This window comes from Corvus kubaryi, unplaced genomic scaffold (assembly GCF_017639235.1).
Source record: "Corvus kubaryi isolate FWS band 111438036 unplaced genomic scaffold, C.kubaryi_AGA036_p1.0 37148, whole genome shotgun sequence".
In the NCBI taxonomy this organism is placed as follows: Eukaryota; Metazoa; Chordata; class Aves; order Passeriformes; family Corvidae; genus Corvus; species Corvus kubaryi.
In genome coordinates this window covers 706,685-727,199 of record NW_024581038.1, presented here as the reverse complement: position 1 = coordinate 727,199, position 20,515 = coordinate 706,685, and the positions used below count along the sequence as shown (strand labels likewise).

Below are 20,515 nucleotides of genomic sequence, written 5' to 3'. Positions count from 1 at the left end.
CTGGTACCGAGCAGCTCGGCCGCGCTCCCTCAGCAGCTGCCGCCGCTCCAGGGGCGGGCACGGAGGCGGCCGCTCCGCCGGGGCCGCGTGTGGGCGGGGCGGCTCCGCCCGCGCCGCCATCTTTGGTGCGGGTGCGGGCGCCGCGGCGGCGCCGCCATGTCGGGCCAGGGCAAAGCGGCGTCTCCATGACGGGTGAGGGCGAAATGGCGGCCGGAAGGGGCGGCCGACGGCGGCCATTGCCGGCGGTGCAGGGCGCGGCGGCTGCGGCGGCGGCGGCGGCGGGTCTGTGGGGCGGGACGGGGCCGGGTAGAGCCGGGAGGTGGTCGTGCGGAGGAAGGGGGGTTCTCTGGGCGCTGGACGCACCGCACACCCGCGGAGGGAGGGACGGCTCGAGGCGTGTCCGGCTGGCGCTGTGGGAAGATCCCGGGGGCAGGGGCGGGACCCCCGCGGGATGTGGGAGAGCGGAGGAGGTGTGGGAGCGGCTGGTGTGTGTGGGAAGCTGAATCACAGAATCGTTCGGGTTGAGATCACCCAGTCCAACCCCCCTGGCAAGGCAGAGTCACCTGGAGCAGGTGACACAGGAGCGCATCCGGGTGGGTTTGGGATGTCTCCAGAGGGGGGAGAGTCCATGACGTCCCTGGGCAGCTGTTCCAGTGCTCTGCCACCCTCAATGGAGAGAGGTTCTTCCTCATGTTGAAGTAGGACTTTTTGCGTTTTAGTTTATGGCCACTGCTCCTTATCCTGTTGCTGGGTAGCACTGGAAAGAGTCCGGACCACTCTCTTGGCACTCACCTTGGAGGTATGTATTAATGAGATCCTCTTTCAGTCTTCTCTTCTCCAGACTAACCAGGCCCAGATCTCACAGTCTCTCCTTATAAAAGAGATGCTCCAGAGCCCTCATCATATTTGTGTCTGCCGCTGTACCCTCTCCAGCAGCTCCTTGTCTTTGTACTGAGGAGTCCAGAACTCCACACAGCACCCCCCGAGCCATGCCTCACCAGGGCCAGGCAGAGCAGGGGGTTGGCAGTTTTCCCCTTTCTCCTTCCATGCTTAAGATATTCCTGATGAGCCTGACCTGAAGCCGTGAAAAAATCCCTATTAGGCTTGTGGATGGAACACTGTTTGACTTGTGTTCCTGCTGGGGAGTATAAGCTCAAACAGCAGCTTTTAAAACTCCACGGTGCTTTTATTTCTGTGAGTCTGTGTCTGTGCATAAATACAGGTTTGTATGTGTGCGGTGTAGTTTCTGTACTGTGGCAAGAACAGCTGATGGTGGCAAGTGTAATAAAACCTTGAGGCTTTTAGATTTAGTTGTAAAATGGTAGTATATGAGAAGAGAAGATCTAATTTGAATTTCAATCTGTAGGGCTTGTCATCAGACATCCATTTTTTTTTAAGCAAATACAGGGTAAGTAAAATTTACTGTGTTAGCTAGCAGAGTAGATCAGCTCTTTTATGTCAAAAAGGAAATAAATCTGACATTCAAAGAAGTGTACAGTCTTGCTTAGAGTTCTTTACCTCTTCTGTGTGTGAGCAGCAGAAGGGGTTGTCAGGCACTGGGAGGGGCTGCCCAGGCAGGTGAGGAGTCCCTGTCCCTGGCTGGACGTGGCACTCAGGGCCATGGTGTGGCTGACAAGGTGGTGTTGGTTCAGAGGTTGGACTCGATCTCAGAGGTTTTCCCCATTCTAAAGGATTCTGTGAAAGAGAGGGTCTGTGGCCATGAGAAATGAATGGGTTGGGTTCTGGTGTACAGTATGTGAGGAGGTGGGGAGAGGGGAGCTGGAGCTGAGGGGGGTGGTGCCAGGAGGTGATGGAAGGGGTGTTTTGTCCATGGACAAAAAGTGTGAAAGGCAGTGGTCACTGGTGGCTTGCTGGACTGACAGGGGACAGATGAGATGTTTTCAGTGACAGCTGTATCCCCACCCCTTCCAGAGCTCTTGGAATTCCAGCTGAAGTCAGTGCTGGAAGGAAAATGGTTCTGTGGCGGTTGCCTTTGTCTTTTAATTTGAGATGCAATGTAATGCTTATGTTAGAAGATACCTCACAGGAACACCATATGTGCTGTTTCAGTAGCTCACTTAGAAATAATCTTTATATTATTTTGCATATGATGAAGGGCAATGCCAAGCTGAGATGCTTGTTAAATGCTGAGGTTTGGCAAAGCAGTGGACCAGCTTCATCTTAAAAATACAATGGCCTTGTTGCTTTCAGTAGAACTGCTTAATTAAAGCAAACAGCTAAAAATGGAAGGTTCATTTTGTAACCCCTAGTTTGACTGTAAATGCCATTTTAGGCTTAAATGGAACAACTCAGGTTTTACTGGTGTGGTCTGCATTTCGTTCACTTCTGTTTTCATGCAGTCTGGAGGCTGGCACAGCATCAGTGACTGTGGGAGAAGAATGCAGCTCATGTCTAGTGAAGATCTAATTGGTTCCATTTTCCATCTCCAGCAACTGCATTTCTTTTGGAGACACTTGTAATTTTGCTCAATAATATGTTAGGGAACTACAGGAAATACTGTTCAGACATGAGAAAAACCTGTTTTAATGTTGAGGGTGATCAAGTGCTGGAGAGGCTGCCCAGAGACGTGGCTGAGTTTCTGTGCCTGGAGATGCTCAGGCTGCCTGGACAGGGCCCGTGGCAACCTGCTTTGGCTGACCCTGCTTCATCCAGGAGCAATGGGACAGGTGACCTCCAGTCCTCCCTTCCAGCCTCAGCTGTTCTGTGATTCTCTGTTAGTCCAGAGCTTTTCAGACTGCATTGTTAGGAATGGTTTCTCTTCAAACATGTCTCTCATCTCTCCTGGTACATAGGAAAACTCTTGAAATGGGTCTTACAAGGCTTGGCTCCAAGTTGCTTTTCAGTTCCATGGGATTTGTGAGACCTCTGGATACAGGGCTCATTTCCAGGGTGGTGCTCCCTCAGCTCTGACTGGCTTTGTGTGTGGATTCAGTCGGTTGTTGTGAAGTGAACTGGGGCCACATACACACCATCTCAGCTGTTTGTTAAAGTCTAACCTGGTTGATTTTTGTTAATGCAGAAAAGCAGAGACTGAACCTGGATGAAGATTTTTTTGCAAAGAGCGTGATAAGGTACAGTGCTTCCATTTTAACATTACAGAGCACCGGATCTTTTCCCCATCAACTTTCTGTTTGCAGCGCTGATCCTGCTGATGTCTTTTACAGCTTAATGGTGGACCAGAATGTGAGTCAGCACAGGCTGGCACAAACTCACAGTCAGAACACGAGGAGTAGATTTGTTTCCATTACTTTGTTACCTGTGAGATCCCTGAAGCACCACCAGGGCAGAGCTACAGTATTAGAGATGTGGGCACCCTTAAACTCAGCCCTTGCCAGAGGATGAGTGGCTCATCTAGGGCTGTTCCCAGCTGCAAGGTCACTTGAGTGATTTACAGTCTTCCTTATCAGTCTTCCACTTCTAACCCATTCCTCCCAAAAAGTACTTTTCAAAGTCTTCAGAGTTCCATGATGTGCTCTCTTTTGGTCGTCTCGTTAGTGTGATGGGTCAGCATGTTAAAAACCCCAAATCAAGTTGATCACATGGATGTGTGTTTGGCGTTTCGTTAACAGTGTTTTTTAATGTTCAGGAAGATCTTGGAGAAGGTGGGAATCTGTACGCTTTGGCAACCATGTCTGGAATTGGCAATAAACGGACAGCTGGAGAGCCTGGCCCTTCTGCACCTCCGGAGAAGAAGGCAGGGGTTGAAGATTCGGGCACCACTGTGGAGACCATTAAACTTGGTGGTGTTTCTTCAACCGTATGTCTTCCTTGCATACCCCCACTCCACCTTCAGGTTTTTTTCATCTGGAGGCAGAAATGTCTCTGGGGTCAGTATGAGCCCTTCTGTGACCTGGCCTGTGTCCCGTGTGCCTGCGCCCAGGAGGAGCTGGACATCCGGACCCTGCAGAGCAAGAACCGGAAGCTCGCGGAGATGCTTGACCAGCGCCAGGCCATCGAAGATGAGCTGCGGGAGCACATCGAGAAGCTGGAGCGTCGGCAGGCCACCGATGATGCCTCTCTGCTGATCATCAACCGATACTGGAATCAGGTTGGTAACAGCTTTTGTTACTTCATACATGCTGTTTTCCTGTCTCTCCTGTACCACTGCACTCCTTTTGTTCACATGCATTCTTTATCTTGTCTTGCCTTGCCTGTCCCATCATTCAGTTTGATGAAAATATCCGCATCATTCTTAAACGCTTCGACCTGGACCAAGGTCTTGGAGACCTTTTGTCTGAAAGGAAAGCACTGGTGGTGCCAGAACCTGAACCAGACTCTGACAGTAATCAGGAGCGCAAAGATGAGAGGGAACGAGGTGAGGCACCTGTCTGGGGACAGTGGGAAAGATGAATTTCGGCTGTGGACAATGCTGATGTCCCTTTCTAAAGGCTGACAGAGGCTTTTTTTGTGATTGTACAGATCAGTGATATGCTACCTTCTAGAGCACATTTAGTTTTTTTCACCTCTTTATGTTCCCAGGGGAAGGACTGGAGCCAGCATTCTCCTTCCTGGCCACTCTAGCCAGCAGTACCAGTGAGGAGATAGAATCTCAGCTGCAGGAGCGTGTGGAGTCCTCCCGCCGTGCTGTTGCCCAGATTGTGACAATGTATGACAAGCTGCAGGAGAAGGTGGATGTGCTGTCTCACAAGCTGAATAGTGGAGGTATGACCCCGGTGGCAGGTATTCAAGAGTGTTCATCTGCCGCCACCTTAGGCCTGATCCTGTAAACATTAAGGTCTGTTCCTTCTCATGTGCATTTATTTTCCAAAATTAATTGGTCTGGCTTTCCAAACTCTCGTTATCAAAACCTCTGATAAAGGACCATGTGCCAGAAGTGTATTGTAGCTACCTCTGTGTTTGAATGCTGAGAGCTCTGCCCAGTGTGCTGGGCTAAGAAGCAGCAGCTTGTTTCTGCTGTAGTGTGTTCATGTACCTGAGAAGTCAGAGAACACAGCTGAACCTTATCATCCAGCTGTCCTCAGCCACCACGTAAAAGGCTTCATGCTTACAAGTAAAGAAGTGAAAACAGCATTGGAAACTGATGTTGGACTCCTCCTCTGCAGTTTAGTAGAAGGTGTAGGAATAACCAACTGCTCGGTTTCCACTGAGTTCTGAGCAGAATGGTGCCCGTCCAATGCTTTGGTGTGCTCAGTGTAGCTGTTGGTTTTGAACGTAGCAAAGTTCTGCAGAGAAAGCCAAACGACCAGCTTCTAAAAATTAATGCAGCAGATTCACTTTACACTCAGATGACTGTTTAAAAAACTTCATTTGCTTAGGGCCAGAATTTTAATCTTTTGAACAAAAACTTGGCTGGAATATCAGCTCATCCTTGGTGTGCCTTCTGTGTGCTCTGACCAAGTTTGGCATTGGTGTAGGGAAGTGCTGCTGTCCTTGGCTGGCAATCATAAACTGTAGTAGCAACGTTGGTGCCATGTGAGCTTGTACTTGGGTGCTGTAGTTTCACCTGTCACCCAGGTGCTGTAGTTGTCACCTGGTGTGTCATCCCAAGTTGTCACCTGTTGTAGCAGGTTTATGCATGAATTTGGCCTGCATCCGGGTGTCCTGGGTTCCAGGGGCGTGCTCTGGGTTGCTGGTACCGACACAGCTGAAGTGATCTCTGGTGTGAGGGGGTGGCACCTGGGTCAGAAATGTGCAGCATTGTTAAACTGCAGAGCCTTTTGCTTAGGGAGTGCAAGTCAAAGCTCCCTGTGGATGGAGATCAGGCCCTTGGGAACCACCTGTGGGAGAGGTACAGTAAACTGAAGTTAAACCCAGAAATCTCCTTTTCTCTCTTTGCTGTTTAGGAATTAAAACCAGTGTTCCTTGATTTCCATTAATTTCCTTTTCTTTGTGCACCTTTCAGATATTTCACTGATGGAAGAAGCAGTAGTGGAGCTTAATTCCTACCTGTCCCATGAGAATGGACGGCTGCAGGAACTGGCTGATGTTCTTCAGGAGAAGCACAGAATCATGTCTCAGGAGGTATAAAAAGGAGAGAGAAAGAAATCTGCTTTGGGGTCCTGCTTAGCATAATTTATGGTTACCATAGTTTGGAAAGCAGTTTATTTCCTTGGAGAGGCACAGAAAAAACATGGTTTGAAAGTTACGAAAATTATGTTGTTGTGGAGAGCTGTGCATAGATTTTCTGTATAAGTGGGATTGATTGGCTTGTTACATCACTAAAGGAAAGGATATAAGCAAGTCAGTGAGTTGAATGGACTGAACTTTAAAAGAAAAGGGGAGAGCAGAGGCACGTGATGCTGAGGTGGCTGTGTAGACGCCTGGAACACTCGAGGTGACATCCCTGTCGTTCTGAATTCCTTGGTTTCTCTGTGTCATTTGACAGCGTAATGATACCAGATACAAGATGATCCCAGTCATTAAGGGATTCACATTCTTAGCAGCATTTGTTGCAGATATTTCAGTTCATTTAAAAATTGTGTTAGTGATGATCTTGCTCAGGTTAGACCTCTGAGCACTTAAGTGGTCTGTAGAGTAGATGACATAGGGATTGAAAAGATTAAAATCAAGCCTTTGAATAAGCTGAGGTGGCTGCCTCTGTGTTCTGCCAGCTTCCTGCTCTTTCTCCATTTTCAGTTCTGTCTTATTTTTGTTACTGTCTTAGAATTTGGCCACTGTAAAATTCAGGACAGTTCATCAAATAGTCTGTCACCACAGCAAGAGATGAAAAGCACATGATGAATAAAAAGAAAGTACTCCTGAGCAGCCTCAGGAAAAGTTGATTCTATCCCATATGCTGGCTGAAAGACTCCTTTGATTGCAGTTCTCCAAGCTGCAAGAGAGGGTGGAGACAGCAGAGTCCCGGGTGTCTGTCCTGGAGACCATGATTGACGACCTTCAGTGGGACATCGACAAGATCCGCAAGAGGGAGCAGAGGCTCAACCGCCACCTGGCCGACGTCCTGGAACGAGTAAGCGCTGCCCTCCTGGCCAGGAAGCCTGGGAACGGGGGCGGTGTTGGATGGGTGTGTGACAGCCTCTCTGGTACTGTGCTGGGAGAACTGAGAACCTGCAGGGTACCTTCTTTGGTCTTGGGTGTGCTGCATCAGTCTTGTCAGTATTTAATTGGGTCTTGAGGAAATCTCTTGCATTTTTTGCAGGTAAATTCCAAAGGCTACAAGGTGTATGGGGCTGGGAGCAGCCTCTATGGAGGAACAATCACCATTAATGCCCGCAAGGTAAGGGCAGGAGCTGGGTTGTGGGCAAGGGGAAGAACAAAATCAAGGAGAACTCCTGCATAGTTTGAACAGCATTTAGATATTTGTTTTAGATGATTTTTAGATCCCGTGCCACGAATCTGGGTGACTCTGGGTAAGCTGTTCTGACTGTGTACCAGTTCCCTACTTATGGAACATCTGGTGGAATTAGAGTCTGTCTCACTTGGTCACGTTACCTGGATGTTCAGTCTGTAGTTGCTGTTACTGCATAAACAGATACTTCATTAGTACTCTCAGGAGACACATTAACAGTAGGATTTACAAGTACTTTATCCCAACAGTTTGAGGAGATGAATGCAGAGCTGGAAGAGAATAAAGAGCTTGCTGGGAATCGCCTCAATGAATTGGAGGAACTGCGCCAGGATCTTGAGGAAGTAACAACACAAAATGAAAAGCTCAAGGTGAGACATCCGTACCTGTGAGGATGAAGGTGTTCTGTGTGATGGGCTGCCCTCAGCTTTGCAGTGCTGGGTCTCCAGAAAACCTCGTTAGCAGTGTCTGTTCTGAGTCTGCTCTTCAGCTGTGTTAAACTCAGTTCCAGGTACAAATCAGCAAGTCTGTGGCTACACTTGCAGTTCAGTGCCTTGGTGACACCGTGTGGTCATCGTTGGAAATTGTAATGGTTTCCTGCCCGTGTCCCATTCTGATCTTTCAGTACGTTTTAACCATGTCTGGTTAAAACTGTGTCACCTCTTTACAAGTATTGATCCCTCTTCCACCTTCCCCACGCCCTGTGCAAGTGGAACCAGAGAACAGAAACAATCAAGGAACTTGTGTGGGGAAAGAGGTTCTTGAAAGAGTCAATGAATTTGTGTCTTTCCCAGTGTGGGGAGGATAGATAGGAAACAGCCTATGAGTTTGTGATGTTTTAAAGGTGGTAACACAAGAAGCTGTGACTCTGTGGTAGATAAGTATATGATGGAGAGAATAATCTAAATGTCATCTTAGTGGTTAGTGCCAGCTATAAGAAATGTCTGTCTCAGTAACCTAAATACAGAGATCTGATGCCAGGAACTGTCTTGAGGCACCTCTGGATTCTGTTTATCCACATGAGTTTGTTCAGAGAGAAATGGTCCTTAGCTTACAATTTTTTTTCTTTTAATTATTGATCAGCTGTATGCATGTATATATATGTCTGTTTCACTGCTGCTAGTCACAATCATTTGCTAACTTTTTTTTCTAGGAATTCAGTTCCATACTTCTGGGTTTTTTTCATTTCTCTTCCTGTCAGTCATTATGTCTTACTGGTAGAAGGCCAGCATAATGCCTACTTGGCACATGCATTTTCTCTGTTCTCTCATACTTTTTCTATGTGTCCATCTTTATTGATTAGATGATTATGGTTTATTATGTTTTCCAAGTTCATATCTTTGAGAGAAACTATTTCAGGACCCAAGAGTCAAAAACTTCTGTCATGTGGCTGTGCAAGAGAAACAGCCAAGTGCATGCAGAGAAAACAGAGACTTTTAAAAATTGGTACTGAAGCATATCGTTTGCACCTACTTCACAGCAATGCTGTTGAAGTTCTACTTTTGTCTTTGCTTGTGGCAGCTTGATTCGCTGTTTTCCTGTCTTGAGAGACAGAAACCAAAGACAAGGGGATAATTTTTCTTTGTGTGACATTTTCTTGTGTCCCAACTAGGTTGAGCTGCGACGAGCAGTGGAAGAGGCTGTGAAGGAGACCCCGGAATATCGCTGCATGCAGTCCCAATTTTCTGTTTTGTATAACGAGAGTCTCCAGCTGAAGGCACATCTTGACGAGGCCCGCACGCTGCTCCATGGCACCCGTGCCACACACCAGCGCCAGGTGGAACTGATCGAGGTAACACCTCTTATCACCCTATCTGTCATGCCACCGACCATCACTGCTGGGTCTGTGTGGCTCTGCGAATGCTCAGGAAATTTACGTTTCTGGCAATAATTCAGGCTGTTCTGGTACTCTCCATGAGGTGAGAGATACTCCAGGTTCAAAGCACCAAGTTCTGTTCCCCTTTTGTTCCTCAGAGGGATGAGGTCAGCCTTCACAAGAAGCTACGCACTGAGGTGATTCAGCTGGAGGACACCCTGGCACAAGTCCGCAAAGAATATGAGATGTTGAGGATAGAGTTTGAACAGACACTTGCTGCCAATGAGCAAGCAGGTATGGTGTTGTTCTGCCATGCCTAAAAACAAACGCCACCTACCCACCAATGCCCATTAGGGGCTACAGTGCACTAGAACAGCTGGGTTGACTCTTCATTACTGTTAAATACTTGTTCTGGTAGGTGTCTTAATATCAAAAAACAAACCTCATCACCTGTTTTATTGGGAGGCCAGTTCCGTGTTATCTGACTTTTTTGTAGATGCTGCAGAATAGATACATTTTGCTAATAATTTGGTTTATGACAGGGTATTTTGCATTATTAAAAATTACTTGTGGGGGGAGGATTAATTTCCAAGTCTTGAAGGACAATCTGGATAGCAAAGCAGTAATTCTTAAATTTCATCAGAGGAAATAAGTTACTTCTGAAGTAGCGTTTAAATCAGATTTCTTTTGTAGCATGACACATTTCCCTTAGGATCATGGGCAGAAAAGTAAAGTTAGTGGGAAATTAGGACTGTGAATTTGCAAGGACTTATGTTTGCATATAAAACTGGCATGACTTTTTTCTGCAAGTGTTTTGTGTTGCTCTGTTGTATGGCAGAATGGTAACAGTGTTACTTTGTTCTTTATCATTGTCACATAGTTTGTTCTCCATCTCCATGACAGACCTCAAGAAGGTTGGCAGAAGTGTGATTTGTTGCAGCGGTGTTTCTGTTTTTGCAGGCCCAATTAATCGGGAGATGCGTCACCTCATCAGCAGCCTCCAGAATCATAACCACCAGCTGAAGGGAGAGGTGTTGAGATACAAGCGCAAACTGAGAGAGGCCCAGTCTGACCTGAGCAAGGTATCACAGGAAATGCCAGAAAAGAGGAGAAAGTGCTTAGGGGAAGGGGGAATGCTGTCACTCTCACCAGCAATATCAACCTTTCTGATAAGGTGTGCGGGATGCAGTGAAATTTTCTGTGGAGCTCTGCACTCTGCTGCTTCCTTTGACCAAATGAATGCTCTTCCTTTGTAGCTGTGTAGTGCTCCATGAAAAGCAGGAGCAGTTACAAAGGGGGCATGGAAGCATGGATCTGGGAAGACAAGGGAGAAAGGGATAAGGAAGATTTCTGGCTAAGAACTTAATGGTTTGCTTTCTTTGTCATTTCTCTTGCTGTTCCACCCCAGATCCGCTCTCGCAGTGGCAGTGCTCTCCTACAGTCCCAGTCCAGCACTGAAGACACAAAGGAGGAGCCTCCAGAGATCAAACAGGAGCCTGATGATCCTTCTGCCCAAGTGTCTGTTCCCAAGGCTGCTTCTGAAGATGTTAATGAAGTGAAGGCCAGGCGAGATGAAGAGGAACGGGAGAGGGAGAGACGGGAACGGGAGAGGGAACGAGAGAAGGAAAAGGAGAAAGAGAGAGAACGAGAAAAAGAGAAAGAGAAGGAAAAGGAACGAGAGCGGGAAAAGCAGAAGCAGAAGGAATCTGAGAAGGAGAGAGAGTCCAAAGAGAAGGAGAAAGGGAAGCATGAAGATGGAAGAAAGAAGGAGGCTGAAGTGATCAAGCAGCTGAAGGCTGAGCTCAAGTAAGAGTTGTTGTCTCTCCCTTTTCTGCGGGAGCAGTGTCCAGGCCTGGGGTGTTCGTGTGTTCTTGCTTTTACAGGATTAGCATCACTGAAGTTTGAAGCCAACAGAGTTTCTTGACACCCTCTGTATCTGATTGTGGTTTGGTGAATGTAGTAGTGTATTTCCTACAACAGCCTAACGCATGAATTACCAAACCAGATACTTCATGGTGTGGGTCAAGTAATGTTTATTTGTTGCTGTCATAACAATTGCATAAAACTTCACAGCAGCAGGTTTTTAATAGAGGACGCAGCAGTCTTCCCTCTCCTGAAAGGTTCCAAAAGCAAAGGTGGATAGTTTGTAGCTTATTGTTAGGATACATGTTTCATCTTCACCCCGCTAATTGCTTTTTAACCCATATGCCTGATTTCTTTCCAGCCTGTTCTCATCTGCTGTTTTAGGTTACCATGATAAGATGACTCCACATCCATGTGGGAGATGGAGAGAATACTGTCAGATTCTCATGCTGGCTGCCCAAGTGTGGCTTTCCTGCTGTGTTCTCACAGTGGTCTGTCTCCCTTTCTCCAGGAAGGCCCAGGAGAGCCAGAAGGAGATGAAACTCCTTCTAGATATGTACCGCTCTGCCCCCAAAGAGCAGAGAGACAAAGTACAGCTGATGGCAGCTGAGAAGAAGGCAAAAGCTGAGGTATTTCAAATTTCTCTTCCTTTTTTCTTTTTAATGTGTTACTTAAACTTCTTTTCAGATACTCTTCAGTGGAACTGTGGTGTTTCTCTCTTCAAAACTGAATTAGTCTTCTCAGCTTTGTCACTTAGAAATTGGAATGGTCTGGAGATAAACAGCAACTAGTTGCTACTGTAGGCATGCGCACACAACAATCTCTAGGTTCACAAGCACAGACACATTTGCAGATCCCTCAAGTAACAGCATGTCCCTCTGTTTGGTACCCCTGAGGTTTCAAGCCCCTCTTCTTCACAAGCAGGTCTCACTTGTATGCAGCACTTACTCTGTGCAGCACACATACATTTGATTACACAGTGATACTTAAGAAAACGTGTAATAAAAAGATACAAGAAGATAGGACAGGACAGGCTGTGATGATCATGTGCAAGGCTGAGCCAGACAAATGTGTACTGACTCCCCATATTTTACATGTGACTGGCTCCTTTTATACCCTTCTCTGTCTAACCCCAGTTTGTTCATTCTTGATCTCCATTTCCCTGCACGTTTCTTCTGGATTTGAACAGCTCTTGATTCCCACAGCCCTCCCAGTTCAGGAGCTATTCCTGGTTTACAGTGTCATCAGTTACAAAGTCCAAGTTGCTCTTCCTGGAAGTGATCCCTGTAGTTTCGTGGAAGCCTATCAAATGTTGTTACTGAAGAGGTTTGCATCCTCCCTTTGTCTCTGTGTTTGTTTTGTTGGGGTTGTGTCTCTGTATATTTTGTTTCTGGTTTTCTCCTTCTCCCACACTCAGGTAACCTCAATGGAACAAACATTTTAAACATTTTCACACTCTCTTGTGCTCTCATCAGTTAGTGTGACTGACCAGGTTTCATTCTCATCACTGCCTCCCTCATCATTTGTCTGCCAAGTTTGTGTCTCTATATGTTTTATTTTACTTCCTCCTTTTCCTGTTACCTCCTTTTTGTATGGAAAAAGGTCCTTGACCAGATGCCCTTAAAGGAGGAGATGCACTCAGTCCACATATCCATACATGTGCAATTGCAAGAGACTGATGTTCCTACTCTGGTGAAAGATACTGTGAAATTTTCAGAGGTGTTGAGGTCAAGGTCTGGGGCTTCAAGCCCATCTCAATGGTACATCTGCCAGTAATACTCTGTCAAAATAACATGGGGGGTTTTTTTTGCCATGCTTTGAAGGCAGTCCTGAATGTTTCAGAGAGCTATGGGGAAAACAGGCTCTTAACACGCTCAGGGTACATCCTTGTGTTTAATGTCATTTCTGGTTTGTCCTTGTAGCTTGAAGAGCTGAGGCAGAGGGTGAAAGAATTGGAAGACAAGGAAAAAAAGGAGAGTAAAAAGATGGCTGATGAGGATGCTCTCCGCAAGATCCGAGCAGTGGAGGAACAAATTGAATATTTACAGAAGAAACTAGCCATGGCTAAGCAGGTGAGAAGGTTGTGATGAGTTCTTTTTTGGCTGGATGACCTGTGAAGGAGCTGCCTTCAGTTTACATCTGGGAAGAGAAGGAATTTATATCTGTATGGGCCAGAGATGTGAGTTTGGTTCTTGTTTACCCAAGGGAAAGAAAACTGAACAGGCAAAAGAACCACCAACAAAATAACCCCCTCAACCCTCAACTCTGGTGTATCACAGGCAGGCGATGGTGGGAAATGTTTAATACCAATTAAACATTAAATAAGCAATTAAACGTGTGGCCTTGATGAAGCACACAGAGGAGAAATGGCTTTATCAGCCATTAGGGGAAGAGGTTACAATTTCTTTTAAAAAGTTATTATCTCCTCAGTTCATGTAGTGAATATATTTGCATGGAACTGGTACATACCTTCTGCTAAAAAAGGCTTAATCCAATGAGAGAGCAGGACCACCTCAGTAGAGTAGAGGCAAGCCAATGAATTGACGTGTACTTTTTTAGAATTCAGATTCTTTAGAGCAGAGCTGCTCTACGTTGTCAATGCTGAAGTGGCCAAAGAGAGTTTAAGGGCCTTGGCAGCCGGTTACCTGGAAACTGTCAAGCTGTCCACATGTAGGATTTTTGGCCTGGTGTATCTGACAGCTGTTCAGCTGCTGGAAATTGGGAGCTGGTTTCTGCCCAGCTCTGGCAATGCCTTTGTCAAAGCTGATTCTGCCAGACAAGCCACAGGTGACCATTTTTTCTCTACACCTTCAAATTCAGAGTATCTCTGCTGTGGTGCGGACTTTTAGGGACTACCTTTTTCTGGTTATTGGGATGATGCTGTTTCCTGACACCATTACTAGGTTTGGTGTCTCTGAGTAAAATGTTCAGGGTAACTGTAGGGGGACCAGGTGACAGTTTTGCCAGAGCCTGTGATTCTTCTGCAGGAGGAAGAGGCCCTGCTGTCCGAAATGGATGTCACAGGCCAAGCCTTTGAAGACATGCAAGAGCAGAACATCCGCCTGATGCAGCAGCTGCGGGAGAAGGATGATGCCAACTTCAAGCTGATGTCAGAACGTATCAAGTCCAACCAGATCCACAAGCTGCTGAAAGAGGAAAAGGAGGAGCTGGCAGACCAAGTTTTGACACTGAAAACACAGGTAATATGGAAAAAGGAGAGAGGACAAGAGAACTGTTGGGGAGGGTGGAGGTGTTGTGGGTTATCTGTATCAGGCAGCTGCACACAGCTGTTTGCTTACTTCCCCCCTGAGGAGAAGGGGAAAAGAATCAGAAGGGTCAAAGTGAGAACAGGTGAGATGAAATAAAGGCAGCTAAACAGTTAAAGTAAAGATGTCCATACAAGCGAAGCAAGAAATTAGTTAATTTGTTACTTCCTGTGGCAGGCAGAAGTTCAGCCATCTCCAGCAAGGCAGGGCTTCATCATGCGTTATTGTTATTTAATAAATGCAGTCTTGAATATCCTCCCGCTTCTTCTGTTCCACCAGCTGTTACTGCTGAGCACAGCATTGTAGGGTATGGAATGCCCCTTGGGCCAGCTGGATCAGCTGTCCTGGTTGTGTGGCATCCCAGCTTCTTGGGCACCCTCAGCCTGCATGCTGGGGAGCAGCATGAGACACAGAAGGTCTTGGTGCTGTGTAAGTACTGCTCAACAACAGCCAAAACAGTGATGTGTTATTGACACTGTTTTCTCCAAAATGCAAAACATAGCAGCATGTGAGCTGCTATGAAGAGAATTAACTATCCTCACCAAAATCAGTTCAGGAGAGAATGTTCCTCTCACCAGCCTAGGAATGCATCAGGTTTCAAAGGGGCCTGTCTTAGTAAGAAACTGAGACTGCTGTATGAGCATTAAAATGTCCTACAGGTTCACTGCTATGGAGAGCAGATGGGTGAGGGAAAGGGGGAAGTCATTTTCCTGTTGTAATGGTACTTCTACCTATACCTCTATATATTGGTAACAAGCAGGAGGAGTTGGAAACCATGGTTCAGTTTGAACTATCTCAGACATGGGTACAGACTGGGAGAAGAAATCATTGAGAACATTTGAACAGAGAAGAACTTGTGAATTCTGGTGGATGAGAGGCTGGACACAACCCAGCAGCGCATGCTGGGAGCCCAGAAAGCCAACTGCATCCTGGGCTGCATCCAAAGCACCGTGGGCAGCAGGCTCAGGGAGGGGATTCTGCTCCTCTAGGCTGCCCTCATGGGACCCCACCTGCAGTGTTGCATCCAGCTCTGGGGTCCTCAGCACAGGAAAGACATGTGGACCTGTTGGACAGAGTCCAGAGGAGGCTATAAAGATGATGAGAAGAGACAAGCACCTCTGCTACAAGAATAGGTTGAGAGAGCTGGGGTTGTTCAGCATGGAGGAGAGAAGACTCTGGGGAGACCTCATTGTAGCCTTCCAGTCCCTGAAGAGTGCTTAGAAAAAGGAGGAAGAGGAACTTTTTATACAAGCGTATAGTGATGGGACAAGAGAGAGTGGTTTTAAGCTGAAAGAGGGCAGGTTTAGATTAGATTTAGGAAGAAATTCTTTACTCAGAGGATGCAGAGGCACTCCTAGAGGTTGCCCAGAGCTGTGGATGCCACATCTCTGGGAGTGTTCGAGGCCAGGCTTGGATGGGACTTTGGCCTAGTGGAAGTTATCCCAGGGAGTTTGAGACTAGATGATCCGTAAGGTCCCTTCCAGTCCAGACCATTCTATGGCACTATCCTGTCATCCTTGGAAGCACTGGTGAATTGTTTACTGCCTTGCAGCAATTCTTTAAGCCACTGTCCAAAAATTAGGACATCTTTGTTGCAAATATTTGACTGCTGAGTTTCAAACTGTTGACCGGAGAGATCTGGGTACAGCTGTCTGGATACAGGCATGGCTGTTCAGGGAGAAAAAGGCAAGCTGAAGATGTACTCCTTGGTGATGGGGAGGCAGGGGTGGTTTTAGCCTGCAGCTTTAATGACAGCTCTGAAGACCCACAGAGCATGCATTCATACCTTCTGTACTTTCTCCCTTTCCAAGGTGGATGCCCAGCTGCAGGTTGTTCGTAAGCTGGAGGAGAAGGAACACTTACTGCAGAGCAGTATTGGAACAGGAGAGAAGGAGCTGGGTCTGCGAACACAGGCCCTGGAAATGAACAAACGCAAGGTGAGTGATGGCTTCATTTCCTCTTGGGTTGTAAGGGGGAGCTGTTGCCATGTGGGAGGCATAGAGGGCTCTGAGCTCCCACTGGTATTACAGAACATGGTATTCCCTGGTTTTGGATGAGTGTATCAGAAGGCTGAGGAGTCCTGGAAAGAATTATGATTAAAGTACTATAGACTGATGTTTTCCTTTGATAAGGAGGAGCAGGTCATATGTGTTTTTGTGAAAGCCTAATTAGGGAGCAGAAGTAAGGTGCCTTTATAGGAAACCTATGGTGAAAAAAGAGGCAGCAGCCAGATGAAGTCAACTGGGGTCAAAGCTTTTGTACGAAAGATGGGATAAGTAAAAGGAAAATACAGCTGGGGAATGTGAACACTTTTAACAAATGCCTAAGATCAATAAAGTAGGTGTGTTACTGGTAAAATAAGACTTAAGTCTTCTGGTTGATGCTGCCTATGTTGTTAAGTTTTAGTAGAAATGCAGAAATTACATTAGAACAGGCAGAAAGGAAAGCAGGAATATCACTGTGTAGAGGAGCTGGAGAGAATTCAACAGTCACCTGTGCTTAGTACAACAATTAGTGGTATTAAGGGAACTTGGTTATAAAGTTAGAGGAGAACTGTTGAAGAGAGATTGTTAGAAGTAGGTATCTTGCAGTTCTATCTAGTTCAGCTATAGAACTGCCTCTGAACCATTGAATAGAGAAAATGTGGAAGCTGGAAGGCTGAAAATATATTAAGAAGGTGGGTATTCATGAGTGTTTTTCTAAGTGACATGCTTTGCAGTGTGACAAGGTTTGGCTCTGCTGAAAGGAATCTTGAAGCTAAATGTTTAGAACTTTCTAACAATAAGGTTATAACAAGGGACTGGAAATCACTAGAGCTGTTCTTCTGTGTTTGGTACTTCTATACTGGTTTTCTTTCTCAGGCCATGGATGCAGCCCAGCTTGCAGACGATCTGAAGGCCCAGCTGGAGCTGGCTCAGAAGAAGTTACATGATTTTCAGGAGGAGATTGTGGAAAACAGAGTAACTAGAGAGAAAGAGATGTTCAACTTCAAAAGGGCTGAGGTATTTATCCTATGCAGAGTCCTTCAATATCTGTCTGCTTTAGTGTCCTTCTCCTTGTACATTGAGCTTGGAGAGGATTTCAGCTAAACTACTCTTTTGGTGTCCAGTTTCACTTCGATTTCGGCTTCATCAGGTCTTGGCTCTTTCAGGTGTTGTCCACTCATAACTGCGGCATCAGATGATCATGTTGGTTCTTGGATTATAGGGGATGAAACTATGGGTGGCATGGCTTAGCTAGGTGCATGTTCTCTTTGGTCCCTGAAGAAGCTGTGACAGAGAATGTACTGCTCATTCACTTGGTGTCCTGTTTTTATGCAGGAGGATATTTCTAGGTTGCGCAGGAAGCTGGAGACCACAAAGAAGCCTGACATGGTTCCCAACTGTGATGAGATCCTGATGGAGGAAATCAAGGATTACAAGGTATCTGTGTCTATCAACTTCCCTTTTGACTTCAGTCAGAAGGTCTGTAAGGCACACTTTCAGTATTTGACATCTCTTGTCTGTACTCTGGCATTGAAGAAACCACACTGTCCTTCTGAGGAATGGAAGGACCTTCATCTTCAGCCATCTCTGAGCATGGCAGGTGTGCTGCAGGGCCCCTCACAGCTCTGTGTGTGTGTGTTGCAGGCCCGCCTGACGTGCCCGTGCTGCAACATGCGCAAGAAGGACGCGGTGCTCACCAAGTGCTTCCACGTCTTCTGCTTCGAGTGCGTGAAGACGCGCTACGACACCCGGCAGCGCAAGTGCCCCAAGTGCAACGCGGCCTTCGGGGCCAACGACTTCCACAGGATCTACATCGGCTGAGGCCCCCACAGAGGCCCTGCTTGCGCTGAGCCAGCCTCCCTCGCTCTGTGAGCTTCTGCCACCTGATCTGCAGTGTCTCCTGGGAGGTGCGTTCAGGGTTTCGAAGGAAACGGACTCCAGATCTTGGTTCCTTTCTTGCCCCTTTCCCTTTGTTCTTGCCCTCGGTTTTTATGTGCTCTTTGTGCCTGAGAGGAAATTCCCCATCCCTTGCTTCCACACTGCCTAGGTGGGAACATCCAGCTGAAGTCCTGCCTTGACGGGATGGAAACTGAGGTGAAGCAGAGATTAGTGAGAGTTTTATTTGAGAGGTCTGCTTTGGATGCTAATTAAATCCCAGCAAGGTATGGCAGTGCTCCTGTGGGTGAATAGTTTCCCAATTAACAGGCCAAATAGAGGCCAAATAACTGAATCTATAGACTCAGTGTAGCAACTCCTTAGGTGTGTATCTTCCTGAGTCAGGGCAAGAACCTCTGAGAGCTGATGCACTAGGAAACATCCTCCCTTGCCCCAGACAGACACATCTAAAGATCCAGTAGAGGAGAAAGGAAAGATGCTGGAGACTCTTTGAAAGTAGCATTCCACTGATGAGCCCTGGTTGATGCAGTCACCTTCCCCCTAGGCTGAGGCATTGCTGTCATTGTCCTTATCAGAAAAGGATTTTTAGGGGTTCCTTTGTTGCAACTTTACCACAAAGATTAATCTTGTTATGCACAAAATCTAATTAAAGCTGTTGTTCGGTTTATTTTTCCGTGTTTCTTGCCTTGGTAATACCTGTTTGTGCTCCCATCCTTTGTCCAGGCATTGGAAACATTTCTCACAAGCTTTAAACTTCTACAGCAGAGAGGCTTAACTTCTTCCTTCCCCTGGTTGCAAAATATGCTCAGCTAAAACAACTTTTGTCCCTTTGGCTGTATCCCCAGTACCTCATTCCTGACACAACAAGAGGGCCAGGATGCTGGATTATTTCTGCAGTCATTTCATCATGGCTGCTGAGAATTTTGTGACGGGTGTGGTGTGGGTTAGAATCTCAGTGCTCCCTGTGGTTGGTTGAAGTGTGCTTCTAAAATCAAAATGGGAAGTTGTTTCTTTGCAGCATTCCTTCATAGGGTGTAGTATTTTTCCTTTTTTCTGTAAACTTAATTTTCATGGATGGTGCACCTGTCAGAGGTTTGTCTCATGGGTGTCCCTTCCCTGAATCATGGAATCTGTACTGCCTTCCTGTATCCCCTGCAGGAAATAACAAAGTGCAAGGAGTTAATCACAAATGACACTATTCATTATTATCTTTGTGAAAACATTCAGAATATATGAATAAAGCCTTGTAAATGATGATGAATCCTGAAGAGTGAGAAGGAGCACATGACCCTGCCTTTCCAAGGAGAGCAAAAATTCATTCCCAAGGAATGCTGAGAGTTTCTGGCATGGTGTAAGAGCTGTTAGAAGGAATGGAGTAGAACCCTCTCCTCTTTCACTGGAAGTTGCTCCTGGGATTACAGGTTGTGGCACCAACTTGGATAAAGAATGGTGTGTTAATGCTGATGGTAGATTTTGTGCTACAAATGCTTGTTCATCAGAACCAGGACCTGGGTCATGAACAAACTGTCTGCATCTTCAAACAGCTTTGCTACAACAGCAAGAGTTCCTTTTACAGCTGTGAACAGCAATCCAAGCTAAACAGCCCCAGCAGAGCTGCAAAGCCCCTCTGTCCTTCCCCAGTCACTGTTGTATCACCTTTCTACTGAAATTGAGCTTTGTGAGCATGCTGGCCATGTTGGGTTCCCTCTGGTCATGGCAGGAAATGGATACTTAAAACAATCTGCAGTAGTTCACAGGAGTTTTGGAAACTTCTGTTCTCCCTTAGCATTAAAATAATAGCTTATTTCAAGCTCATTTTGGAAGTGACTGAGCTTTTCTCTGCTTATAATTAAACCATTGAGAAACAGAATATATGAAAATAATTAAAATTTCTCAGAACTAGAAATATTGGGGTAAAAGAAGTAAAGGGGTGATAAGTATTCTTTATCAAAAGGTTCTCTCAGTTCATTGTCTCAGACAAAAAAGAAAAGGCCTCATATTCAGTCTCCTGTGCACCTTCTGTCACAGCAAATCCTGCCCCTCTGACACAGTCTGCAGGCGCTGACATGCCTGTGGTACTCCCCGTCCTGCAGAAAGCCACAGCAATCCCCTGTTCCCAGGGGCTCTGGCTGGAGCAGTGGCTGAACAAGAAAATAACATGCCAAAGTTTGTCTGCTGGGCAGCAGTAATTTGAGTCTTCTCTGAAATGGCACAGTTGGTGCTGCAGTAATTGAGAGCAATCCCTATTCTGCATTTGACATGGGTGAAGCTCCTCAGACAACCACCACTTGCTTAATAGTAGTTATTAGGTGGTTGACATTTTTACATTTTATATTTTTGCTTTTAAACGAAGGCTGATTTTTTGAAGGATTGGGTGTTTGGAACTTTGAGGAAAAACATT

General features: G+C 46.3%; 1 protein-coding gene across 6 annotated transcripts; it reads left to right on the top strand.

The window, feature by feature from the left end:
* Window positions 1–106: 106 nt before the first annotated feature.
* On the top strand, window positions 107–18,781 carry RNF20 (ring finger protein 20). Of its 6 annotated transcripts, none has more exons than XM_042021473.1 (21): window positions 107–192; window positions 720–799; window positions 3,608–3,778; window positions 3,902–4,069; window positions 4,189–4,336; window positions 4,501–4,683; window positions 5,885–6,003; window positions 6,806–6,952; window positions 7,142–7,219; window positions 7,540–7,659; window positions 8,901–9,080; window positions 9,263–9,398; window positions 10,065–10,186; window positions 10,513–10,910; window positions 11,479–11,596; window positions 12,890–13,039; window positions 13,955–14,167; window positions 16,045–16,170; window positions 17,095–17,235; window positions 17,554–17,655; window positions 17,863–18,781. In XM_042021473.1, the coding sequence occupies exons 1-21, from the start codon at window positions 186–188 to the stop codon at window positions 18,037–18,039; spliced, it is 3,084 nt and encodes a 1,027-aa protein (XP_041877407.1). In that variant the 5' UTR covers window positions 107–185; the 3' UTR covers window positions 18,040–18,781. The 6 variants fall into 6 exon arrangements, with proteins under 6 accessions (XP_041877407.1, XP_041877412.1, XP_041877409.1 ...); XM_042021478.1 differs by lacking the exon at window positions 107–192 and adding an exon at window positions 230–282 and having other exon boundaries at window positions 3,612–3,778; XM_042021475.1 differs by lacking the exon at window positions 107–192 and adding an exon at window positions 230–282.
* The last annotated feature ends 1,734 nt before the right edge of the window (window positions 18,782–20,515 follow it).

Coding starts and splice junctions, on each gene's coding strand:
- RNF20 (XM_042021474.1), top strand. CDS start 452: ATGTGGGAGAGCGGAGGAGGTGTGGGAGCGGCTGGTGTGTGTGGGAAG. Junction 594..719: donor TGACACAGGAGCGCATCCGG/GTGGGTTTGGGA, acceptor TTTGCGTTTTAG/TTTATGGCCACTGCTCCTTA. Junction 10,911..11,478: donor CAGCTGAAGGCTGAGCTCAA/GTAAGAGTTGTT, acceptor CCCTTTCTCCAG/GAAGGCCCAGGAGAGCCAGA.